The sequence below is a fragment of the Apodemus sylvaticus genome, chromosome 23, assembly GCF_947179515.1.
Source record: "Apodemus sylvaticus chromosome 23, mApoSyl1.1, whole genome shotgun sequence".
Classification (NCBI taxonomy): Eukaryota; Metazoa; Chordata; class Mammalia; order Rodentia; family Muridae; genus Apodemus; species Apodemus sylvaticus.
The window spans coordinates 34,058,849-34,079,667 of NC_067494.1; the positions used below are offsets into that span (position 1 = coordinate 34,058,849).

General features: G+C 44.3%; 1 protein-coding gene across 2 annotated transcripts in view; it reads left to right on the top strand.

The window, feature by feature from the left end:
* The window catches only part of Plekhg1 (pleckstrin homology and RhoGEF domain containing G1), a 216,991-nt gene extending 198,858 nt beyond the window's left edge, over positions 1 to 18,133 (top strand). For both annotated transcript variants that reach the window (XM_052169639.1, XM_052169640.1), the window contains 4 exons: positions 1,984 to 2,022; positions 4,246 to 4,268; positions 7,481 to 9,119; positions 15,148 to 18,133. In XM_052169639.1, the coding sequence (XP_052025599.1) occupies positions 1,984 to 2,022; positions 4,246 to 4,268; positions 7,481 to 9,119; positions 15,148 to 16,199 (2,753 nt within the window). In that variant the 3' untranslated portion in view covers positions 16,200 to 18,133. The remainder of the gene's footprint in view (positions 1 to 1,983; positions 2,023 to 4,245; positions 4,269 to 7,480; positions 9,120 to 15,147) is intronic.
* Positions 18,134 to 20,819: the final 2,686 nt, after the last annotated feature.

The window sequence follows — 20,819 nt, forward strand, 5'->3', positions numbered from 1 at the left end:
AAGGCTGCCTTTAAAAAGATAACAAAACAAAAACAAAAAAATCCCTCTTGCTTTTCTTTAAACACCTCTCTACTTAACTCTCTCGGTGAGTGTAAAATATGTCAACCAGCCAGGTGTTATGGCTTATGCCTTTTTCCCCTGGCAGAGGCAGGCAGATCTCAATGCATTAGATGCCAGTCTGATACTATATAGTAAGTTCTGGGCCAGACAGACAGACCTCCACAGGGAGACTCTTTGTCTCAGATGGATGGAAGGATGGATGGATGGATGGATGGATGGATGGATGGATGGACGGACAGACAGATGAATAATAGATAGATAGATAGATAGATAGATAGATAGATAGGGATGGATGGACGGACAGATGGATAATAGATAGAGATAGATAGATAGATAGATAGATAGATAGATAGATAGATAGATAGAGATGGATGGATGGACAGATGGACAGACAGATGAATAATAGATAGATAGATAGATAGATAGATAGATAGATAGATAGGGATGGATGGATGGATGGATGGATGGATGATGGATGGATGCTTTATACAGTTCCTTACCATTGACAAATACCCCCTAAGCCCTGTTTGCTGTTACTTGTGGAAAGTATACCTTGTGACTGACACACACAGCATATTTAAGCATACCATTTTGATATGTGTTTGATACTAAATCAGCTGTCATGTAGTATTCTCTTAACTCTCAGATCCTGGTTATATATGATATTTACCAGCCCGCTTTCCCTTTTACTATAGACAAGGAATGCCAGGGTAGATAACGCCTAACATTTCTGCTTTTAAGACACTCACTGTGAGGGAGACCAAAAAAAAAAAATTATTAAGGAATAAATAAACACAGTCTCTTTGACAAAGCTTTGGCACATGTGGAAAAAGAGAGTGGAAAGACACAGAAGAGAGAGATTCCAGGAAGAAGAGAGACTTCACAGAGCCAAAGGCTGATACCATTGCTGGGATGTGAGGCTAGGGCAGGCAGAGCTGGGATCACCGGAGCACAGGCCTAGGACTCGTCACACCAGCAGGCCTCAGGACAGACAGGTCCGGAGAGGGGTGAGGGGTGAGGGAAGGAGCTGAGAGACGAGGATAGAGGGTTGCAGACAGGAGCCTGACCATGAAGGCTCAGCAGGCCATGCACAGGTGTAAATCCATCAAGGTGAAGGGACCAGGAGCGCAGCCACCATGCTAGGCTGGAGATGTGACCTGGTGACCTGCATCAGACTTAGGGATGCAGCCTGGTCGCTCACTAAAAGCTTTTTGGAGCAGGTCTGTGGGGGGAGTGGGGCTCTTAGGGGGACAGAGAAACTGAGAATGGCATCAGGTCACTAGCTTGATAACATGGCAGCAAGTCCAGGTGAAAGTCCAAGAGGAAGACGGGAGCTCGGATTGAGAAGAACGAGCTGGCAGTGTCCGACGTGTGAGTAGCGGTGCAGCCTAGAACCTAGGATCACCAGTTGCCTGCCGAGAGGCTGCCGTGGGAGCCCAGGGAGTCCTCCCAGTGTCTGGTGGATGGGTTACAGTAGCACCTGCTCTTCCCTTTTGAGTTTATCCCTTCCACTTCAGCAGGGCGGATGGCTGGGACCTAAGTATCCCTGACCACCAGCAATTTGGATGAATTAATCAGATCGTTTCCACAGCTTGGATAGGGATGATGCTTCATTGAGAGCATGACTGTCTAATATACACAAAGCCCTGGCTGGGCTCCTTCCCCGGCTCGGCACAGATGGTGCTCCTGTCTGTAATCATCAGGTCTGTAATCTCTGCACTCAAGGGAATGGAGGCAGGAGCATTGGGAATTCAAGGTCATCCTCAGCTACTTAGCAAGTTCAAGGCCAGCCTGAGGTACATGCGAGTCTGTCTAAAACAAAAAGGAACATTTCTAGAGCTCTTAAAACATCGATATGCTACTCATTTATTTATGAGGGAGGAATATTGATTTGCAAATGACGGTGGCTTTGTCTCTCCTCAGAACCTTCCTCAAGATCACACAAAGTGTTGAAGACCAGCGGTAAGTCCAAAAATAGAGTTCCGTTTTCCACTCTTGTTGATTCTCAGTCAAACTGTAATAACAGAAGAGGATTGTGTGTTAGGTGCACTGCAGACTGATAGATTTGTTAACCTGGCTGCAGAAAGATTAAATGTTTCTATAAGCAAAAGTGTCTTGTTGCAAACAGTCAGTTGACACAACCTGATCTGACAGACATAAAGTTACCATCTATCAGAAAAAAAGAAATATTATCAATAAAAACAAGAGGAAAAAGACCCTTACATATATGTATATATGTAATATATATGCTATGTATGTCTACACATATATATGCTCCAGCATAGAAGAAGCAAAATGCCAATGAAATTTAAAGTTTACAAAGTCATCTGCATCAGTGAAGTTTAAATTAGAAAAACTATTCATTTAAATGAGAGAAATGCAGACCAGGAAGCTAAGAATTTGACTGCAAAACTCTTGGGGGGAGGGTAAGTTTTTATAGCTTTTCCTAAGCAAGATTTAGTAATTCTCACGTAAGTTCAAAGTGAGCATTGGCTCTTGACTCAACGATTTGACCTCTAGGCCCATAGGGTTGAGTCAGCAAGTATGACTAGCACCCTGCCTGGACCCTTGACAGGCCCGCCCGCCCGCCCGCCCGCCCGACGGCTGGGAGGGCGGCTTCTCCAGGGGCTAGGCCTTGGTGTGGTGGCTGTCAGGTCTCATGCTGTGTGCTCAGAGTACCTGGCCCCACCCCTGTGTTTCTCCTGGTGTAGAAAGAACATCAACAGCAAAAACTATCCAACTCCTGGGTAGACCACCATGCACTACGTGATGGTCATCCTCTGCTTCATAGCAAGTTCAAGGCCAACCTGAGATACACCAGACAAAAGGAAACAATGTGTCTTCTTCTTTTTATATAACTTAAAATGTCTTAACTCTTTTTTCATTATATGTGCATTGGTGTTTGCCTATACATATGTCTGTGCAAGGGTGTTGGAGTTACAGACTGTTACGAACTGCCATTTGGGTGGCACGAATTGAACCCAGATCCTCTGGGAAAGTAGCAGATGCTCTGAACCACTGAGCTGTCTCTCCAGCCCCCTCTAGAGCTCTTAAGATGTCAATAAGCTACTAGTTCTTTATAAGGAAGAAACTTGATTTGGGTTTTTGCAACATTTCAATAGCACAGCATAAAATGTCTATCTAGTAGGAGGTGGTCTGTTCATACATATGATAGGACATTCTGCTGTTGAACCAAAAAAAGTCTCTCTACTAACAAATGCCTATAGATTCAGCAGAAAATACACTGGTGTGTGTTACATCTTTATTTAAAAATGAACAGAGCAGCCGGGTGGTGGTGGCGCACGCCTTTAATCACAGCACTTGGGAGGCAGAGGCAGGTGGATTTCTGAGTTCGAGGCCAGCCTGGTCTACAGAGTGAGTTCCAGGACAGCCAGAGCTATACAGAGAAACCCTGTCTCAAACAAACAAACAAACAAACAAAAACAGAGCAACTATGCCTTGCAACACAGTGGGAGACAGTAGTTGTGAGATCCAGAAAGGTGAACACCGTGCTCAACTGTGCTACTGTAGAAGTGGTGGCATCCCTCTGTCACCAAAGATATTTACATTACTATTCAGAATACTTGCAAAATTACATTTATGAAGTAGCAATGAAAATAATTTTATGGTGGGGTGGGTCACCACAACATGACGAACTGTGCTAAAGGGTTGCAGTGTTAAGAAGGTTGAGAACTTCTCTAGGGGAAGGAATTTGTAGGGCTAGAAGTCCTTTATAAGCTTACATAACTAAACAACTTGTAAAGAATACTTTGTATCATTAGGGTAGAATACTTTGTATCATTAGGGTATCCATAAGCTACAGACATAAATCCCTCTCAACAACAGGGTCAAGGAGACCTGTGGATAAAGACTTCGCCTTCATTTAACCCTCCCCAAGTGTGTACAGGGGACTCCCAGCCCATGGCTGTTCTTTTTCACGTTTTTGTCCAGAAGTTTGGAGACCTATTTACCATGAACTGTAGCTCTCAGGGATACAGAAGACAGCTTTAGCTCATAACGCGGTCCTGCTGTGGGAAAGGATGTAGAACAGATATGTGAGGTCTCAAAGCTCTTAAGCATCAATTATTAGCAATTTGTATACAAGCCATATAAAAATGAGTGTTTGCCTCTATGTGAGATAAACTCTACATTCTCAAACTCAAAACATTTTTATTTCTTTTTCAGAGACTGCACAAGACATCCAGAAGGTAAGATGGCCGTGTTTCTTCTGAAGGGCTTGCTGTGGGCGCCTTCCGCCTCGGCCTCGATCCTTATTGGTCTCCTCACCAGCCTGAGTATCAATGTTTACTTTCCATGTTGGCATTCTTACTCAATTTGCATGTTTAGCTTTTTATACTTGGTTCTTTTTAGCGTATTCCCTCCCCGTTGCATCTCCTTCAGTTCAGGTAATCCCTCCCTCCAGCCCGTGCCTCACTCCTCTCCTCAGTAGCTGTGCCACATCCTTGCTGGGGTGCTTGGTCTCCCACTGCTCAGCACCTCTGTTGTGTTAAAACCAGCCCCTGACCTCCTAGGTACTAGCTTTCCTAGTCCTTTCCCAAAGCACTGACTCAAGTGACCTCTTGAAGAATATGGTCCTAAGGCGGGTACAGTAGCACCCAAAGTCCCTGCTGCTTGGGAAACAGAGGCAAGAGGAGTCCATGAATCCAGGAGTTTAAGATCAGCTTGGGCAACATACTGAAACCCATTTCAAAAAAAAAAAATAAATAAATAAATACAGCTACCGATATAGCAGGTAGGACACACAGGATACAATGACGCTTTGCTACGAAAATTGTACCAAAGCGGGGCTTGGGTTCCTCTGACAAAAGATCAGGAGATGGGAAACCCTTCCTTCCTAGCAGAGCTGTGCTTGCAACCAGCATGCCTGAGGGGCTGAGTTAAATCTCACCACTAGAGCTGGAGAGATGCCTCAGAGGTTAAGGGCACTGGCTGCTCTTCCGGAGGTCAATTTCCAGCAACCGCATGGTGGGTCTCATCTCTAATGAGATCTGGTGCCCTCTTCTGGCATGCAGGCATACATGCAGATAGAACATGTATACATAATAAATAAATATAAATATAAATATAAATATAGCCGTAGTGGTCCTGGAGCCAAGCCTCTCTCAATACCTAAGTAAATGCCAAAGGTAGAGAAAGCTTTTCATCTTAGGAACCTTTCCAACGATGCTCAACAAACTCCACGCAGGAAAATCCACTTGGGAACACACACACACAAGACAAAAAACAAGCAAGGAAAAACAAAACAACCCAAAACCCACTGGTGCATTGCTTCAGTAGCAAAGTTCCATCTGACAATAACGTGGCTGCAGAATGTATCCATCCTAAGTGTAGGAGCAGGCAGGCCTGTTGTGTAATAACAATGTATATGTTTATATCCTGGGCCACTCATCCTCTGTCTCCGGGGACCACACTCATACATACACCAGGGCTAAAACCTGGACTCAAATGGATCTCTGCCACTTGTAAACATCTCTTGCTAGCTATTAAACATTAGCAGGACCTAGCTTCCTCCTTTATAAAATTATTATCAAGACTTACTATGATGATATAACTTTTTAGAATTATTTATAATGCATATATAAGTATACCATAGCTGTCTTCAGACACACCAGAAGGGGGCATTGTACCCCATTACAGATGGTCATGAGCCACCATGTGCTTGCTGGGATTTGAACTCAGGACCTCTGGAAGAGCAGTCAGTGCTCTTAACTGCTGAGCCATCTCTCCAAGCCCAATAATATAATTTTTAAAGACACTTAGTACAATATTTGGTAATTGGTAAAAGGCAAATGTACCCACCCACCATAAATGATAGGTGTTATCAAATTGATAGACACCCAAAATAGACATTGTGGAAAAGCAGAGAAAAAAAAAATGGTCACCTTGGTCCTGATAGAGATTTCTGACCTATATACTTCTATGCTGTGACCAACAAGACATTTATTATTTCTTAATCTTAGAACTTGATCAGGTGTCCCTATGACATATTGGACACAATGTTTCAGCTTCAAAAAAAAAACTACTACGGTCTTCATTCATTTCAGGTGTTATTAAGATACATATTAACAGCTTGGGTTTCCTGGTTACCCAAAGCCTCTGGGACTTGTAGAGGATTGACAAGCTCCAGGATAGTTTTTGGTGCAAAAAACAAAGCTATTTTGTTAGGCCTTCAAAAGCCGCCAGAAGCTAATGAGTGAATATGAACTGGACTCCATTGTAAGTAGCTCCTGGCTACTGTCTTCTACAAGCATCATCCCAGTGCATTGAAGGAAACAGGAAAGATGTTAAAATACTGGATAAAAAGATTTGTAAAGGCAGTAAAATGATACTCAAATATTTTAAGTGTAAGTGTGAAATTTTACTTTAAAAGATTAATAATTATTAAATGATTAGTTTTACATTTTAAAGTTGTTTTTTTCCTGTGCTAATCACCCCTTCCTTTCCTGTTGTGGTTTCTACTACTACGAACTGACAAGTGATAAACAGTTCTTGCTAGTCTGATGTGTTCAACAGGTTATTCGTAGTGCTTTAGTCAGGAAACGTGTCTCTCCATGGTCCCGTTTAGTTTGAACAAACCATAACTCCTTCAGCTGCTTGAAGCTAGTTCTTCTGTGTACAGAATGGCATCAGGGCAGTATCTGCTTCTGTCTGCAGCTCCTGGGGCCAGTCTATTCTTCTCACACATTGTTATCCATGGGAGATGGAGGAGGTTCTAGGATACATTTAGGACGTAGGATACCTTCTGCATCTAGGATGCATTTGGCAACTCCTGTAATAGAGCCTCCTTGCCTGGAATCTATAACTCAAGGTCAGGTTTACACTGAGACTTCACATCTAAGGAATCCATTGGAGTGTGTGTGTCATCAAGTTACCAGGAGAGGCTCTTGATAGGACCAGAAATCCTGAAAGGCTCTCAGGAGAGGGGCATTGAAATAAAGACTCCCTACAGTCTTGCATGTAACCAAGTGTTAAGGTGTAGGCCCCAGGGCATATCCTTTATACAATGAATATCTAGCACAGTTGCTAGATATTTGCTTCTGTCCTGTTCAGAGCAAAGGTTTGGGGGATCAGGTAGATTTAAGTTCTAGCTTTACTGTTAACCAGGAAGAGAAAGTTCCTAGTTTGCAGGCTGGATTTCTTCAATATAATGCTAATATAACCGTATCCTAGATCATACACTGATGATGAAAACTACAGAAGATATCTATCTACAGGTTGCCTATAGCCCCCACCCCTTTAAAAAATCTAAGGTACTTTTCAAGGTTTTCAGTGAAAACCAACAATGTCTATTGATCATGTTCTTTAAGAATGTGGCTGTCTGGATACACGGCGACATTCCCCAGTCATATGTCTTCGTTATGGTGCAATCGGTCAATTGGTATATGTGTGTCTCCTTCAGGTATCTAGAGAGGAAAGCTCTTCCCAGCTGACTTCCGCCGGCCCTGTCCAGAGGAACCGCCAGGCCAGCAGCGCCGCAGTTAACAGCGTGCTTCGTGGGGGAGGCGGTGTTAGAAGCCTGTGGACGGATCACCACATCCGGCAGCCCCTGTTTGCAAGCCGCCGATCTCCACAGGAGAATGAAGACGATGACGATGATTACCAGATGTTCGTCCCGTCCTTTTCTTCCTCGGATCTCAACTCCACCAGGTTGTGTGAAGAGAACGCTTCAAGTCGCCCTTGCAGCTGGCATCTGGGACTGATCGAGCCCACCGAGATCTCCAGCTCTGGTCACAGGATAGTCCGGAGGGCCAGTAGTGCGGGTGAAAGCAACGCATGCCCTCCTGAAGTAATAATCAGGGACCGTGTTCTCTCTCAGTACTATCCCGGGAGAGACCTGCAGAATATCCCTCAACCAGGAGAGGGGGGGATGACTCCCTTTGGGTCATCTGTAGAGCTGACTATTGATGATATACACCATGTCTATGATAACATAAGTTTTGAAGACTTGAAGTTGATGGTTGCTAAGCGAGATGAAACTGAATGCTCTTTCTCCAAATCACCCAGAGACTCTGTTCGCCCCAAGAGCACCCCAGAATTAGCCTTCTCAAAGAGACAGGCTAGCCACAGTACAAGCTCTCTCCACTCAAAGAAAGAGGCAGGCCCCAGTGGTCAAGAGGCATCCAACCAAAGCATACATGAACACCAGGAAGTGGAAGAAAACATCTATGACACCATAGGGCTTCCGGACCCACCATCACTGGACTTTAAATGCAGCACCCTTAAGCAACCCAAAAGGAGTACCTTCCTGGGTCTGGATGCTGATTTTGCGTGCTGTGACAGCCTGAGACCATTTGTCTCCCAGGATAGCCTCCAGTTCAATGAGGATGACGTATCTTACCACCAGGGACCCTCTGATACGGATTATTTGAGTTTGTTATACGACTCTCCCCGCTGTAACCTGCCTATTGCAGATAAGGCTCTGTCGGACAAATTGTCTGAAGAAGTAGATGAAATCTGGAATGACCTGGAAAATTACATCAAGAAAAACGAAGACAAATCGAGAGACCGTCTCCTTGCAGCCTTCCCCGTGAGCAGAGACGATGTACCCGAGAGGCTGTGTGTGGAGAGCGCCCACGAGCCGAGCAGGGATACAGGACACGCCACACCTGTGCTGGCCCTCCCTGGAAGCCAGGCTTTCCTTACACCTGGGACAAACAAAAACAGGGTTGTCCGAGCCAGCAGGGCCAACTGCTCCCTGGATGATGACCTTATTTCGACAGAAGGCTCCTTCCTGAGTCTTCACCAACTCTCTCTAACCAGCGACGTGCCTCCTACGGACAATCCCTATGACCTGCCTAACTGCAGTCTGCCCCAAACAGACCCAGGAAACCCTGACCCTGGGATGGAGGTCACAGACAAGACCAAGAGCAGGGTCTTTATGATGGCCCGGCAGTACAGTCAAAAGATCAAGAAGGTAAATCAGATTTTAAAAGTGAAAAGCCCAGAGTTGGAGCAGCCGCCATCCAGTGAGCATAGACCCACTCACAAAGACCTGGTGGCCATCTTGGAAGAGAAGAGGCAAGGAGGGCCAGCCATTGGTATGTCCCGTACTCTGTTCTTCCTCCTCGAGAGTCATGTGTGGTCACCGGCTTCCCAATTCTAACTGTCCTTAGAACACCCCATGAGGACACTGCCATTCAAGTCTCAGGCCACACGGCCACTGTCGGCCCTTCCCAGTTTACCTCAGTTGTGTCATGTCCACTAGGGCGTGATCGGGCCTTGGGGTTTGGGTCACATGTAATATTGTGACAGAGTTGGTACTCTTAGGAAAGCATTTCTCAAAGGGAGCCTGACATGTAAAAGAAGCTATCCATTTTAAGCTATGAAAGAAGCATTAGCATTTCCCTCTGAATCTACAATGTGTTGGGGGACGGATGTTCCTCAAAACTACTAAGGTTCTGAATCAGCCAGAATGGGGCTGCTGTTTCTTACAGAGCCCCAGTCAAAGTGCTCACCCCTAGCATGAAGGCAGGGGGATGACTCAGTTGGGAAGGGGCTTACCAGACACAGGAACCTGAGCTGAGCTCCCCAGGCCTACTGCAGTCTAGGCTCAGGGAGACCCTGTCTCAAAAAACTCAGAAATCTGCCTGACTCTGCCTCCCAAGTGCTGGGATTAAAGGCGTGCACCACCACTGCCTGGCATGCCCAGTCCTACTAGCAAACACACACACACACACACACACACACACACACAAACCTTTTTTAAAAAGAATTATTTATTTTTATCTTCTGTGTTTACCTGTGTAGTGCCAGACACAGCCAGAAGAGGGAGCTGGATCCCCAGGAACTGAAATTAAAGTTGTGAGATGCCATGTGGGTGCTGGAAATCAAACCCAGGTCCAGAGCACTGACCTATATATATCTCCAGCCCCCATCTGTATGCATTTTTCCAAACCACCTCATTTGCAACTCATTGGCACCCACATAGCTCAGCTTCAGCTGGGTTACTGCGCTCGACAGACTCTCATTCGGTTCCATCACTTAACTTACAAGTTGAATTCAAAAGTCGAACTTCCTTCGTGGGCATAACTGGGGTTTTAGATGTGATGTGCAGGGGCAAGTGGGTCATAGTGTGACATGTTGAAGGACCGTCTCACGGGAAGCTCTGGGCTGGGACTAGATCGATGAGGAAAAGGCTTATGTCAGAAATTAAAGAATGAATTATCGAGAGGTTTTTCTTTCAATGGTTTCCTGGCAGACCAGGGAGCCAAGGCGTGGACTCGGTTTCTGAAGGGTTTTCCAGGCTGTTTCGAGTTCTTCTTTATAATTAAAATTCACATAAAAGTTGATTTCTGTGTGACTGTGAAAGAGACCAGAATGCATCTCTGTCTCCTGATAATGCTAAATCATTTACATCTTCTTTCCAATGCTTGTCTTGGCAAATGGGTCGTTTCATAGTTACAGGAAGTACTTCAGGGGGACTCTGAGGGCAGGAATAGGTAGCCTTGGAAGCAGTTGCATGGTGGTAATTTCAGACAATGGTGGAGAGGAGGCCATTGTTTCCCAGATGCAGAGAAAATATACTTCTAAGATTTCTGATGATGATGATGATGATGATGATGATGATGACGACGACGACAATGACACATTGATTGTGCCAGCAGACTACAATTTAGCAGTAATATCCAGGGCTGGGCCATCTGGAATATGAGTCAGCCATTAGGATGCAAAACTCTAAGCTTTGCCCTTCAGAACAAAAGAACTGAGACCTACAACTCCTGTAGATAGATTTATTTTTGCCCACCTTTTAAATATTGTGATTGCTGATTGGGGTTCTTTCTGCCTTTTTTACTTGTGGTTTGTCCTGCTGTCTTCTCGGGGTCCCGTGTCTCTTCTCAGCTTTGTCTCCAGGTCTTTTGTTGACATGGCGGACTATTAGGCCACTACTGGCTTCCTCCTCCAACAGGAGGCGTAGTCCCTTCCCAAAGTGTCTTCTAAGAGTGCCGATTTCCCTCCCTGTGGCAGGAACGTACCCCTGGGGCCTGCCACCTCTCAGTCCCGGCTCCATCTGGGTGATCAAGGCCACCTCCTGTGCCCACTAGGCTTTCAATCAGTTGACAATGTGACTCCTTTTCTCTCTCTTGTTTATCTGGGCACAGGACGTCGTAATCGAATGGACCGATTCTCCAGACTTCTGCGCGTGGGCCTTACCACTTTGCCAGGAGCTTGCTCTCGGTGTTGTGCGGAAGGAAGAGCATCCTATTCACCTGCTGAAACCCTCGAACATCTTTATTGAACTCTGTCCCCGGGGTCTACAGGCCCCGGGTCACATGCCCACCTATAAATCACCCCACCAGGTCCAGTTGCTCCTGCCTTTTTGAGCCTGTCGTAGCATGTGGCCATATAGTTCACCTGTAGTATTTGAGACCAAGGAGGCTGCTTGGGTTTCTGTATTTTGGGTGATATTTCTATCTAGGCTTGAAAACTTTTTATATGTAATGTAGGAAGGCACATTTCTATGCTTCTGTCTACACCTGAGTAACCTCAGAAATATCACTCTCTTTCTAATCCTCTGTCTTGGAATCAACATGTTTGATACTTCCCACCACAAGAATTATTTCAGTTTTTGTCTTTGATGATAAGAACTCCAACTTTAAAACCTTCAGAAAAAAAATAATAAACCCAAGATAGCCTGATATTAGCATGAAAGAGTAATATATGCGTCCTATACGGACAGTACCAGGAATAAGATCACAGTCAAACTTTGACCCAACAGGACTTTCTCGGCTCAAGAGACCAGTGGTGGCCACCCCCTTTCTATGCATCTGTGACCAAGCTCGCTCAGTCAGTCAACAGGTTCTCCAGTGCAGGACTGAGGATTAAAAAGAAAAAAGACAATTAGACAACATTGTAGTCAATTCTGAGACTGAAGGCGGGTTTAATTTTTTTCCAATCTGCTTTTATATCATTTTAATTACATGCAAGTATTAAGGGCAATAATAGTACAATGGGGAACAAGCAAGACAGTAAACACAAAATAGTCAAGGCAATAGGCAAAGTCCGGAGATTACAGTTGTTTCCAAGAAAGTGTCGGAATGAGAAAAATACCTGAGTCCACTTCCTTGTCCAAGCCCAAAATCTTGCCTGAAACCTACTTCTTTTGATCACCCTAAGACTAAAATCCTGCCTTAACCTATTTCTCTATAATAGCCTAACATTAGACTCTTGCCTGAACGTCCTTCCTTGTCATGGCCTAATGTCAGATTCCTGTCTGAAGCCCGTTTTCTTGTCCTAGGCTAATGTCATATTCCTGCCAAGTGGTAGGTACCCCAAAAAGGCTCTCTACACATCTGGCTCAGAGTCTTGTTCATCACAGCTTGAGCTCTGAACCCTTGTCTTATTCATATTGGCATCGTGCAAGTTATAAACTCTCTCAAGTGGGACTGCTAAGACAAGAAACAAGTTTTCCCTTCTAGTGAAATAGTTATAAATGGCCCCCTCCTTTTTATCTAAAGATTAACGCTCCCGGTATTCGTTATCTATAGGAAGCATTTTGATGCTTCTGTTTCCCCCTTTCCTGCTGTAGCCGGATTTCTATACTATCTTGACTCTGTTGGGCAGTCTCAGAAAAGGCCCATAAATCTGCAATGCTATGCTCCAAAGGAAAGGGGGGAAAATCTGTGTAATGAAATAATTGAGACCAGTTTCTTTCTAGAAGCTTTTTGGTTCTCAGAGCAAAGTGTACAGCACTACTCTCTGCAGCCAAAAACTCTCTGCATAATACACTAGCCTATGAAAGTGTACGTGGCTTTCCCATGCACATGTATTTGACCATATACATATAAGACTTCTAAAACATATTTATTTTTATACATAGGTATAAGATATGTGCCTGTGTATATGTATATACACCATGTGCATGCAGGGGCCCTCGGAGGATGGACGAGGGCGTTGATCCCCAGAAGCTGCAGTTGTGAGCCCCAATATGGGTGCTGGGGATTGAACCTGGGCAGCAAGCGCTCGTGATCGCTAAGCCATCTCTCTGCCCCGTGTAGAACTTATGGAAGAAGCTGGGGAAAGGGTTTTGAGTAGAGTGGGGATTGTGGGAGATTTTGAGGGATGGGTGAGACTTGATCAAGCAAAGAAGAGGACAGTATGAGAGGAAAAGGGCTTGAGAAATACATTGGGTATTTTAGATGTTATGGAAGTAAGGAGCTGTGCCCTCCTATAAGAATTTATGGGTAAATTTATGCCAGAACACTTTTATTTGAATTATGAATTAGCCCTGCTCTCCCTCAAATTATTGTCTCCTTGTCACCTTGTGGAGTTTCAGTGCTCTCTGACTAATTACGGGCCAGCTCAGGGCTACATATAGCCTATAAGGAAAGGCTCGGGCTGAACCATACGGTTTTGTCTAAAGCCCCAGGTCCCTGTGGTTGGGTGTCATAGTTATCACAACAGGCCAGGCTTCGGGAGAATGGCTGGCATATAATGCTGCAGTGCAGGTGGTTATGTAGTTTCTCTTAAGGTACTGCTAGATTGGAATCCGTGTTATGAGTCTTTACCATGCTACTTAAGGACAGATGTGCCAAGGTTTGGCGTCTAGAATTCTCTGAAGAGACCTTAACTGCACTCTCAAGTTTGAAACCCAAAGCATCTAACTATAAATTCTAAAGAGAAGTTACACAGATGGTTGGCCTTGATGGCAGGAAGCAGGGGTCAAGGGGTGAGAGGCTGGAGGGGCTCCGCCTAAGAGCACATGATGCTCGTGAGGTGTTTGCCTCTTCAAGGAGGGTAAACTGAAAGAGAGAGCAGAGGCTCCACTAAACGCATTATCTCATTGCGATTTAAAGAAGAGTTTACTATTTAAACAACAGGTTACCAGGGCTGGAGAGATGGCTCAGTGGTTTAGCGCACTGACTGCTCTTCCAGAGGTGCTGAGTTCAATTTCCAGCAACCACATGGTGGCTCACAACCATCTGTAATGAGATTGGATGCCCTCTTCTGGAGTGTCTGTAGACAGCCACACACACACTCACACACACACACACACACACACACACACACACACATATACATATACACACATACACACATACATACATATGTACATAAATAAATAAATCTTTAAAAAAACATGTTACCAACCATCTAAATAGCTTATATATATATATATATGTATATATATATACACATACATACATACATATATAAAATGTCATTTGCTCATTGTCATAGATGGGATTGACTTTCTTTACTGATGTTATGCAGGTGAGGTCTAAGCAATACATGGGGTACACAGTGTTCTTTGATGTTGGAAAAGTCATGTGTGCCAAGATCACAGCTGAGAACAGCTGCAGGACCAAAGTACTGCTGGCCCAGGAAAATGACCTCTCGTGGATAGCAAGATCTAGGTCCTACCTTTAGCGATGTCTGTGCTCTGAAGGGAGACAACATGGGGAATGGGCTGTGGCTTAATTTTAGGTGGCACGTGTTTTTGTGACAATGACTGCCAACGCCTGTCCTTAAGTCAGTGCCAGAGAGCATTCAGCTGTGGGGTCTATGAGCTTCAGTTCTTGATGGCTTTGAGATACGCTTGACTTTGGAAGAATAGGCAAGGATATATGAGCTGGTCTTTACTTGTGCTGAAGGAAAGAACTCTCCTAGATGCTGGCTGTCAGGGCGTGGCTAGAGGGTTAGCCGGAAGCTGGGGGTGTTCAGACAGCTGCCAGGAGCCAGCTTCTCTTCGAAAAGCTTGTCTGAGAGCACACAAGGGCGGCATGAAGCCAGGGAAGGCTACAGCGTTGTGGTCCAGCTTCTTCTAGGACATGAGGTATTTTTATGCATCAGATCATAACCTCTGGCACTCTCATTTGGCAACACTTGTTTGGGGGACTAAAACCATTTTGTGGGTGAAAGGAGTTTTCCTGACATGCCCTGTACACTTGCAGATCTGCTCTTCAGATAAAATAATGTAAAATTCAATCAAAGGAAACAAACCATTAAGCTGGGAATTATTTTTATTAGCGTGGCATTCAGTGCCTATGTCCCCTTAATCTTAATATTTAATCTCCCAAGGCAAGGATAGTCCTCTGTGTACTTAATGTTTTCTTATCTGCCTTCCAGGTGCCAGGATCGCTGAATATTCCCAACTGTATGACCAGATTGTATTCAGAGAGACACCCCTTAAAACTCAGAAGGACGGCTGGGCCAGCACCCAAGAACCCACCCTTCACAGGCCTGCGTCACCTCCCCAGGCCCAGGGCACTGGTGAAGACTGGCTTTGGCATTCGCCCTACAGTAATGGAGAGTTGGCAGATTTCTCTCCCCAGACAGAGCAAGACTCAAAGTCAAAATACCCCATCACGTTAGAGAGCATCACCAAAATTACACCCAGGCAGTTGTCAGCCGCTTGCTCGGTGCCTTCTCTCCAAGTATCAGACCCTCTGCCCAGCTCTGTGCAGCAGAGATGCAGTGTGGTGGTCAGTCAGCCCCACAAAGAGAACTCAGGTCAGGGTCATCTTTACAACTCGCTGGGTCGCAAAGCAATCGCCGCTAAATGCCAGTCTTATAGCAGACCTCAGTCATCTTCCTCCATCTTGATAAACAAATCTCTGGACTCCATCAACTATCCCAGTGAGACAGAAAAGAAGCAACTGCTCTCTTCACAAAAAAGTCCCAGAGGCGCCAGCCAGCAGGACTTGCTGTCGGGGCTGGTGGACTCATGTCAGCAGGACACTGGCAAACGGTCCGATCTCACGCTCCAAGACTCACAGAAGGTTCTGGTAGTAAATAGAAATTTACCCTTAAGCGCTCAAATAGCGACACAGAACTACTTCTCTAATTTCAAAGAGACCGAGGGAGATGAAGATGACTATGTGGAAATCAAGTCAGAAGAGGATGAAGTGGGGCTGGATCTCTCTCCCAGGCGAGGCAGGAAGTCTGACCCAAAGATCCCGGACTCTGACTGTTCTGATAACATCTGTAGCCACAGCACACCTTACTCTTTGAAGGAGCCAGGGCACAGCAGGCTTGGGCTTCCTCCTTACCTGACAGCGTGTAAGGACTCTGATAAACTGAACGATTATCTGTGGAGGGGGCCGTCACCCAATCAGCAAAACATTGTCCAATCTCTGAGGGAGAAATTTCAGTGTCTTAGCTCAAGCAGCTTTGCCTAAGTTTCCAGAACTGTCCAAATTAGCTCCTTGGGTTTGCAAGTCACCATACGAATGAGGTTGGTTTTGCTGCATATTTTTTTTTTAAATATATGTACCAGTTTGGGACAATTTTGTAATAACAAGAGGGTAAAACATACTTTCATTTATAGCGCAACTCTCTGAGCTGACTGACGATGGCATTTCCCCCAACCCAATATCCTGACAGTAGCACCCACTCGTAGAATACCTTCTCTCCGCATCCCAAGGAGTTTTAGACTGTGACTCAGAGGCACCACAAGTGAGTCTCTCACGGTTTTTAAAAAGAGAATCTAGAGTTATTTAAAGAATCATGCTTATATGTGGCAGCTCTATATTTGTGACAAGACTCAAGAATGTTGCATGCCAGAGACTGCTGGTTGGACCGTGGCCTCGTCACGTATTTAAAGGACACCATGCTGGTGTCACGATCACATTTCCTTTAGATGCCAACATGATGTGACTACTGAAAAGGTTAAAATGTAGCCCTAGCACCAACTTGTTATTAAAAAAAAATTAAGGTTTTTTTACTTGTGTTCCAGGACAAGGCGCAGATGGTGTACCACTGCTTATGATAATTCTACAATTTCTGGGGTGAGATAAACTATTTCTTTCTCCGCATAAAGAAAGCCAATCTTAATAAAATGCAAGCCAAGTTGATTATTAGATAAGATAGGGAGACTTCTGGAAACACTCCATTCATCTTATTACATGTAAAGGAGAATTTTGCCCCTGGAAAAAACAACAGGACAAGACATCCTGGTACTACTGTAGACACCTGTCTCTTATGGATAGAGCAAATCTTCAGTTAAAATAAGGCAAAATGCATTTAAATGATCCTTCTAGAGCAGTTCTTCATAGACACTAAACTAGCCTTGAGGTTCAACGGAATGCTCTACCTGAGAAGCCCTCCCCACAGTAACAGTAACGGGCAAGAGCATATTTTCTAAACAGCTGATAACCCAGGGCCTCTTAAAGCTTTGGAACATATAGAAGAACAGAGACTCTGGGGTCTGGGTTCCGACTGGTAACGTCCCTTACCCTGTACTCACCGTCGCACACAGCACTTTGCTGTGCTAACAAACCAGTCTAACTCCTTGTAGATAGGAACCGAAGATGAAAAGCAAGACGCTGTGATTCAAATGAAAAAGAGAGAAATGAAGGCGGGTTCGCTGCTACTTCGTAGAAGCATCTTGTTGAAGACCCCATGAGTCCAGTCAGAACGTGCTCTATGTCTGTGCCTGTTCTACACGGTGGAACATTTGGGACTCTTCCCTTACCCTCTCAGTCTCCATTTTAACATTTCTTTTTATTAGAATTAAACAATCTGTTCCATTTAAAAAAGATGTGACAGTACACGTGGAAAAAAGATGCCTGGCCTTTCACTTAATGGTAAGCAATAATGGAGACTCCCTACCCACTTTCCATAAGGCTTTCTCTCTTTTTTAATTCCTATTCCCTCTTATTCTCAACTGGAAAACACAAAAATGTGACCATCTTTACGTTCCAAATATGCCTCTGAGGTTCGTTTTGTTTCGCCGCTTTGTTTTTGCTATTTTAGAATTTCTTGTTCTTCACCCTCTACTCTTCCTGTGGCCACCAAGGCATCAGAGGTTGCAGGAGACACCTGGTGGCAGAGGCCCTGCCCCACGGTCTGAGACCCTGACTTATCCCCAGCACTGAATGGCATAGCTCTGAAAACATTCCACACCCCAGCCCCTTTTTCCCCATTGCTTTTATTTAAACATGATGTGAGGTTTCCAGATTAAGCAACAGCAGAAAAAGATGAGAACTCTTTCCTTAGAATTTGCTAGAGGAGTGTAAACACATTTGTATCACTTGCATTTGTTTGCTTGTTTTCTTTTGTTTAAGTTACCTGACTCTTATCCAAGATAAGTTCCCTGATGGGTTTTTTTTTTCCTTTTTAGTGTATATGACCCACATTCTGATACAATTCATGTTACTGTTCTGTCTGAGTCTCGGAAATTAGTAATTCTTCACACCAGTGTTTTGTTGCCTGGTTTGGTGTCACCTGCAAAGGGGAATGTCATATTGTACAAAATGTCTTATGTAAGTGGTCCTTTAGGTTCTAGGATAAATCTGTAGCTTTATTGATCATGTCTGTGGACCAGGCTGCAGACTTTGAGAGCCTGTGTGTGTGTGTGTGTGTGTGTGTGTGTGTGTGTGTGTGTGTGCTTTCAAGTGTGTACTTAGATACTCCCCCAATGTTATCGATTCAGTGCTTTTGTTTAAAATAGTTTCTTCTGAAGGTGTGTGTGTGTGTGGGGGGAATGTATATAACTGGGAACGTTTTATGTACTTAAATGTTCTTACTGGGTTCCTGTACTGAAGGTTCCGACTTTTTTTTTATATAAGTTCACTTTTCACCTACTTTTTTTTCTTTGTGGGGGGAAAGCAGTGCATCTTGGAAAACATAGTTTAAATACTGTATATAAGACAATGAAACTTAGTAATGCCCATTATTTAATAAAGTTTGTAAAGTGGAAAGTAGATTTTCATTTGAATTCATGTGTTTGCATTGGAACATCCTGATGTCTCCACACTGCTTGGCTGTCACATTCTTTCCTGCCTTGTGAACTACAAAGAAAATGATTCAAAGTAAAAGCATGTCCTAGGTAGCTTTATCACTGTGACACAACCCAGAATCATCTTATAGGAAAACCTCAACTAAGGACTTGCCTAGATCAGATAGGCCTGTGGGCGTGTCTCTGAGGGAAGGTCTTCATCACTCATTGATGTAGGAGGGTCCAGCCCACTGTGGGCAGCCCCATCCCTAGGCAGGTGGTCCTGGGCTGTATAAGAAATCTCACTGAGCATGACCCTGTGAGCGGGAGAGCAGGGTGGAGAGCCACAATTCTCCACTGGTGTTTTTGTTTGTTTGTTTGTTTTTGTTTTTTGTTTGTTTTTTGTTTTGGTTGGGGGGGGTTGGTTTTTTGTTGTTGTTGTTTTGGGTTTTGTGTTGTTTTGGTTTTTTGATTTTTTGGTTTTTCAAGATAGGGTCTCTCTGTATAGCCTTGGCTGTCCTGGAACTCACTCAGTAGGCCAGGCTGGCCTCAAACTCAGAAATCCGCCTGCCACTGCCTTCGAAGTGCTGGATTAAAGGCGTGCGCCACCACCGCCTGGCTTCTCCAGTGGTTTTTGCTTACGGCTTCTCCCTTGAGTTCCTGCCTCTGCTTCCTTCAGATGAAAGCCTGTGGACTGGAAGTGTAAGCCAGCTGAGAGAAGCCCTTTCCTCCTCAACGTTGATTTTCCCCATGGTGTTGCTCACAACAACAGAAAGGAATTAGGGTGGAGGATACACTATTTCTTTGACAAATAAGTTTTTTTTTTTTTTTATATTTGGATTGCTTTTGAAGCAGTAAGCTTAGGGTCTGAAATGGTTTTTGTTTTCTTGACAGGAGTCTAAAGTCAGTCAATAAATTAGAAATCTTTTCATTGACAATGTAATAACAAGACATCCCTTTATCATTGGACTGAAATTTTAATCTAAATTTTTGCTACAAAGCAAAGCTTAATTCATATAACTTTACATTCCAATTTTTCTTTGTTAAAATTAGAGACAAAGCCAGGCTAGTGGTGTCACACATCTTTAATCTCAGCACTTGAGAGGCAGAGGCAGGTGGATCTCTGAGTTTGAGGCTAGCCTGGCCTACAGGAGTAAAACCCTGTCTCAAAAAATCATGACAAAACAAAATAAAATGAGCGAGAAGAGAGAGAGAGAAACATGCTTCTATAAATGGGTAATTACTGATGCTTTTTTAAAGCAATCTACCTACAAATATAAACATAAAATCCTAGCCAATTGAGGTGAAAATAAAGGCTGGGTGATTAAATACAGGTTGGGTGACTCCATCCATGGAGAAAGCTGTCGCGGTTCTTTCTGTAGAGTCTATCTAGGCATCTCTAAGCATCATGCTGAGAGGTCTCAGGTCTCCCGGTTGTGGTGGCTTGCTGGAAGTCATGGGTTAAATCCAGACAAGCCAACTGTGGCATCAACACACCAATGGCGTGTATAAATCCTCTGCATTAACTCTTCAGAAGAAAGGGGCAAATATTTAAATGTCTACTAAGTTGTCTTTTGATGTAAGAAAAAAAAAACCAATATGAAGAGTAAATTTTAGTAGTCCTTTGTGCACCCTGAGTCCTCCGTGGGAGCACTGGCTTTCTCTAGCTGGCCAGTTATGGCTACACCCAAGTCCTTCACTCAGGAATGAGAATTCAGTAAAAGAAACGGTTGCCGCATTCCACAACTTTTATGCCAATGTGTCTTTACCAGAAACCTTGCGTGCAAAAGATCTGAAGCTTTACTGTATATATTAGTTTTTTTTCTTTAAAAAGCCTCAAGATGAGCCAGGCGGTGGTCCACACGCCTTTATCCCAGCACTTGGGAGGCAGAGGCAGTGGATTTCTGAGTTCAAGGCCAGCCTGGTCTACAAAGTGAGTTCCAGGACAGCCAGGGCTACACAGAGAAACCCTGTCTTGAAAAAAAACAAAAAACAAAAAAACCAAACAAAAAGCCTCAAGATGTAAATACATCCTCAGGTTGTCTTCTCACCTCTCAGCACCATAACTAACTTACAGCGA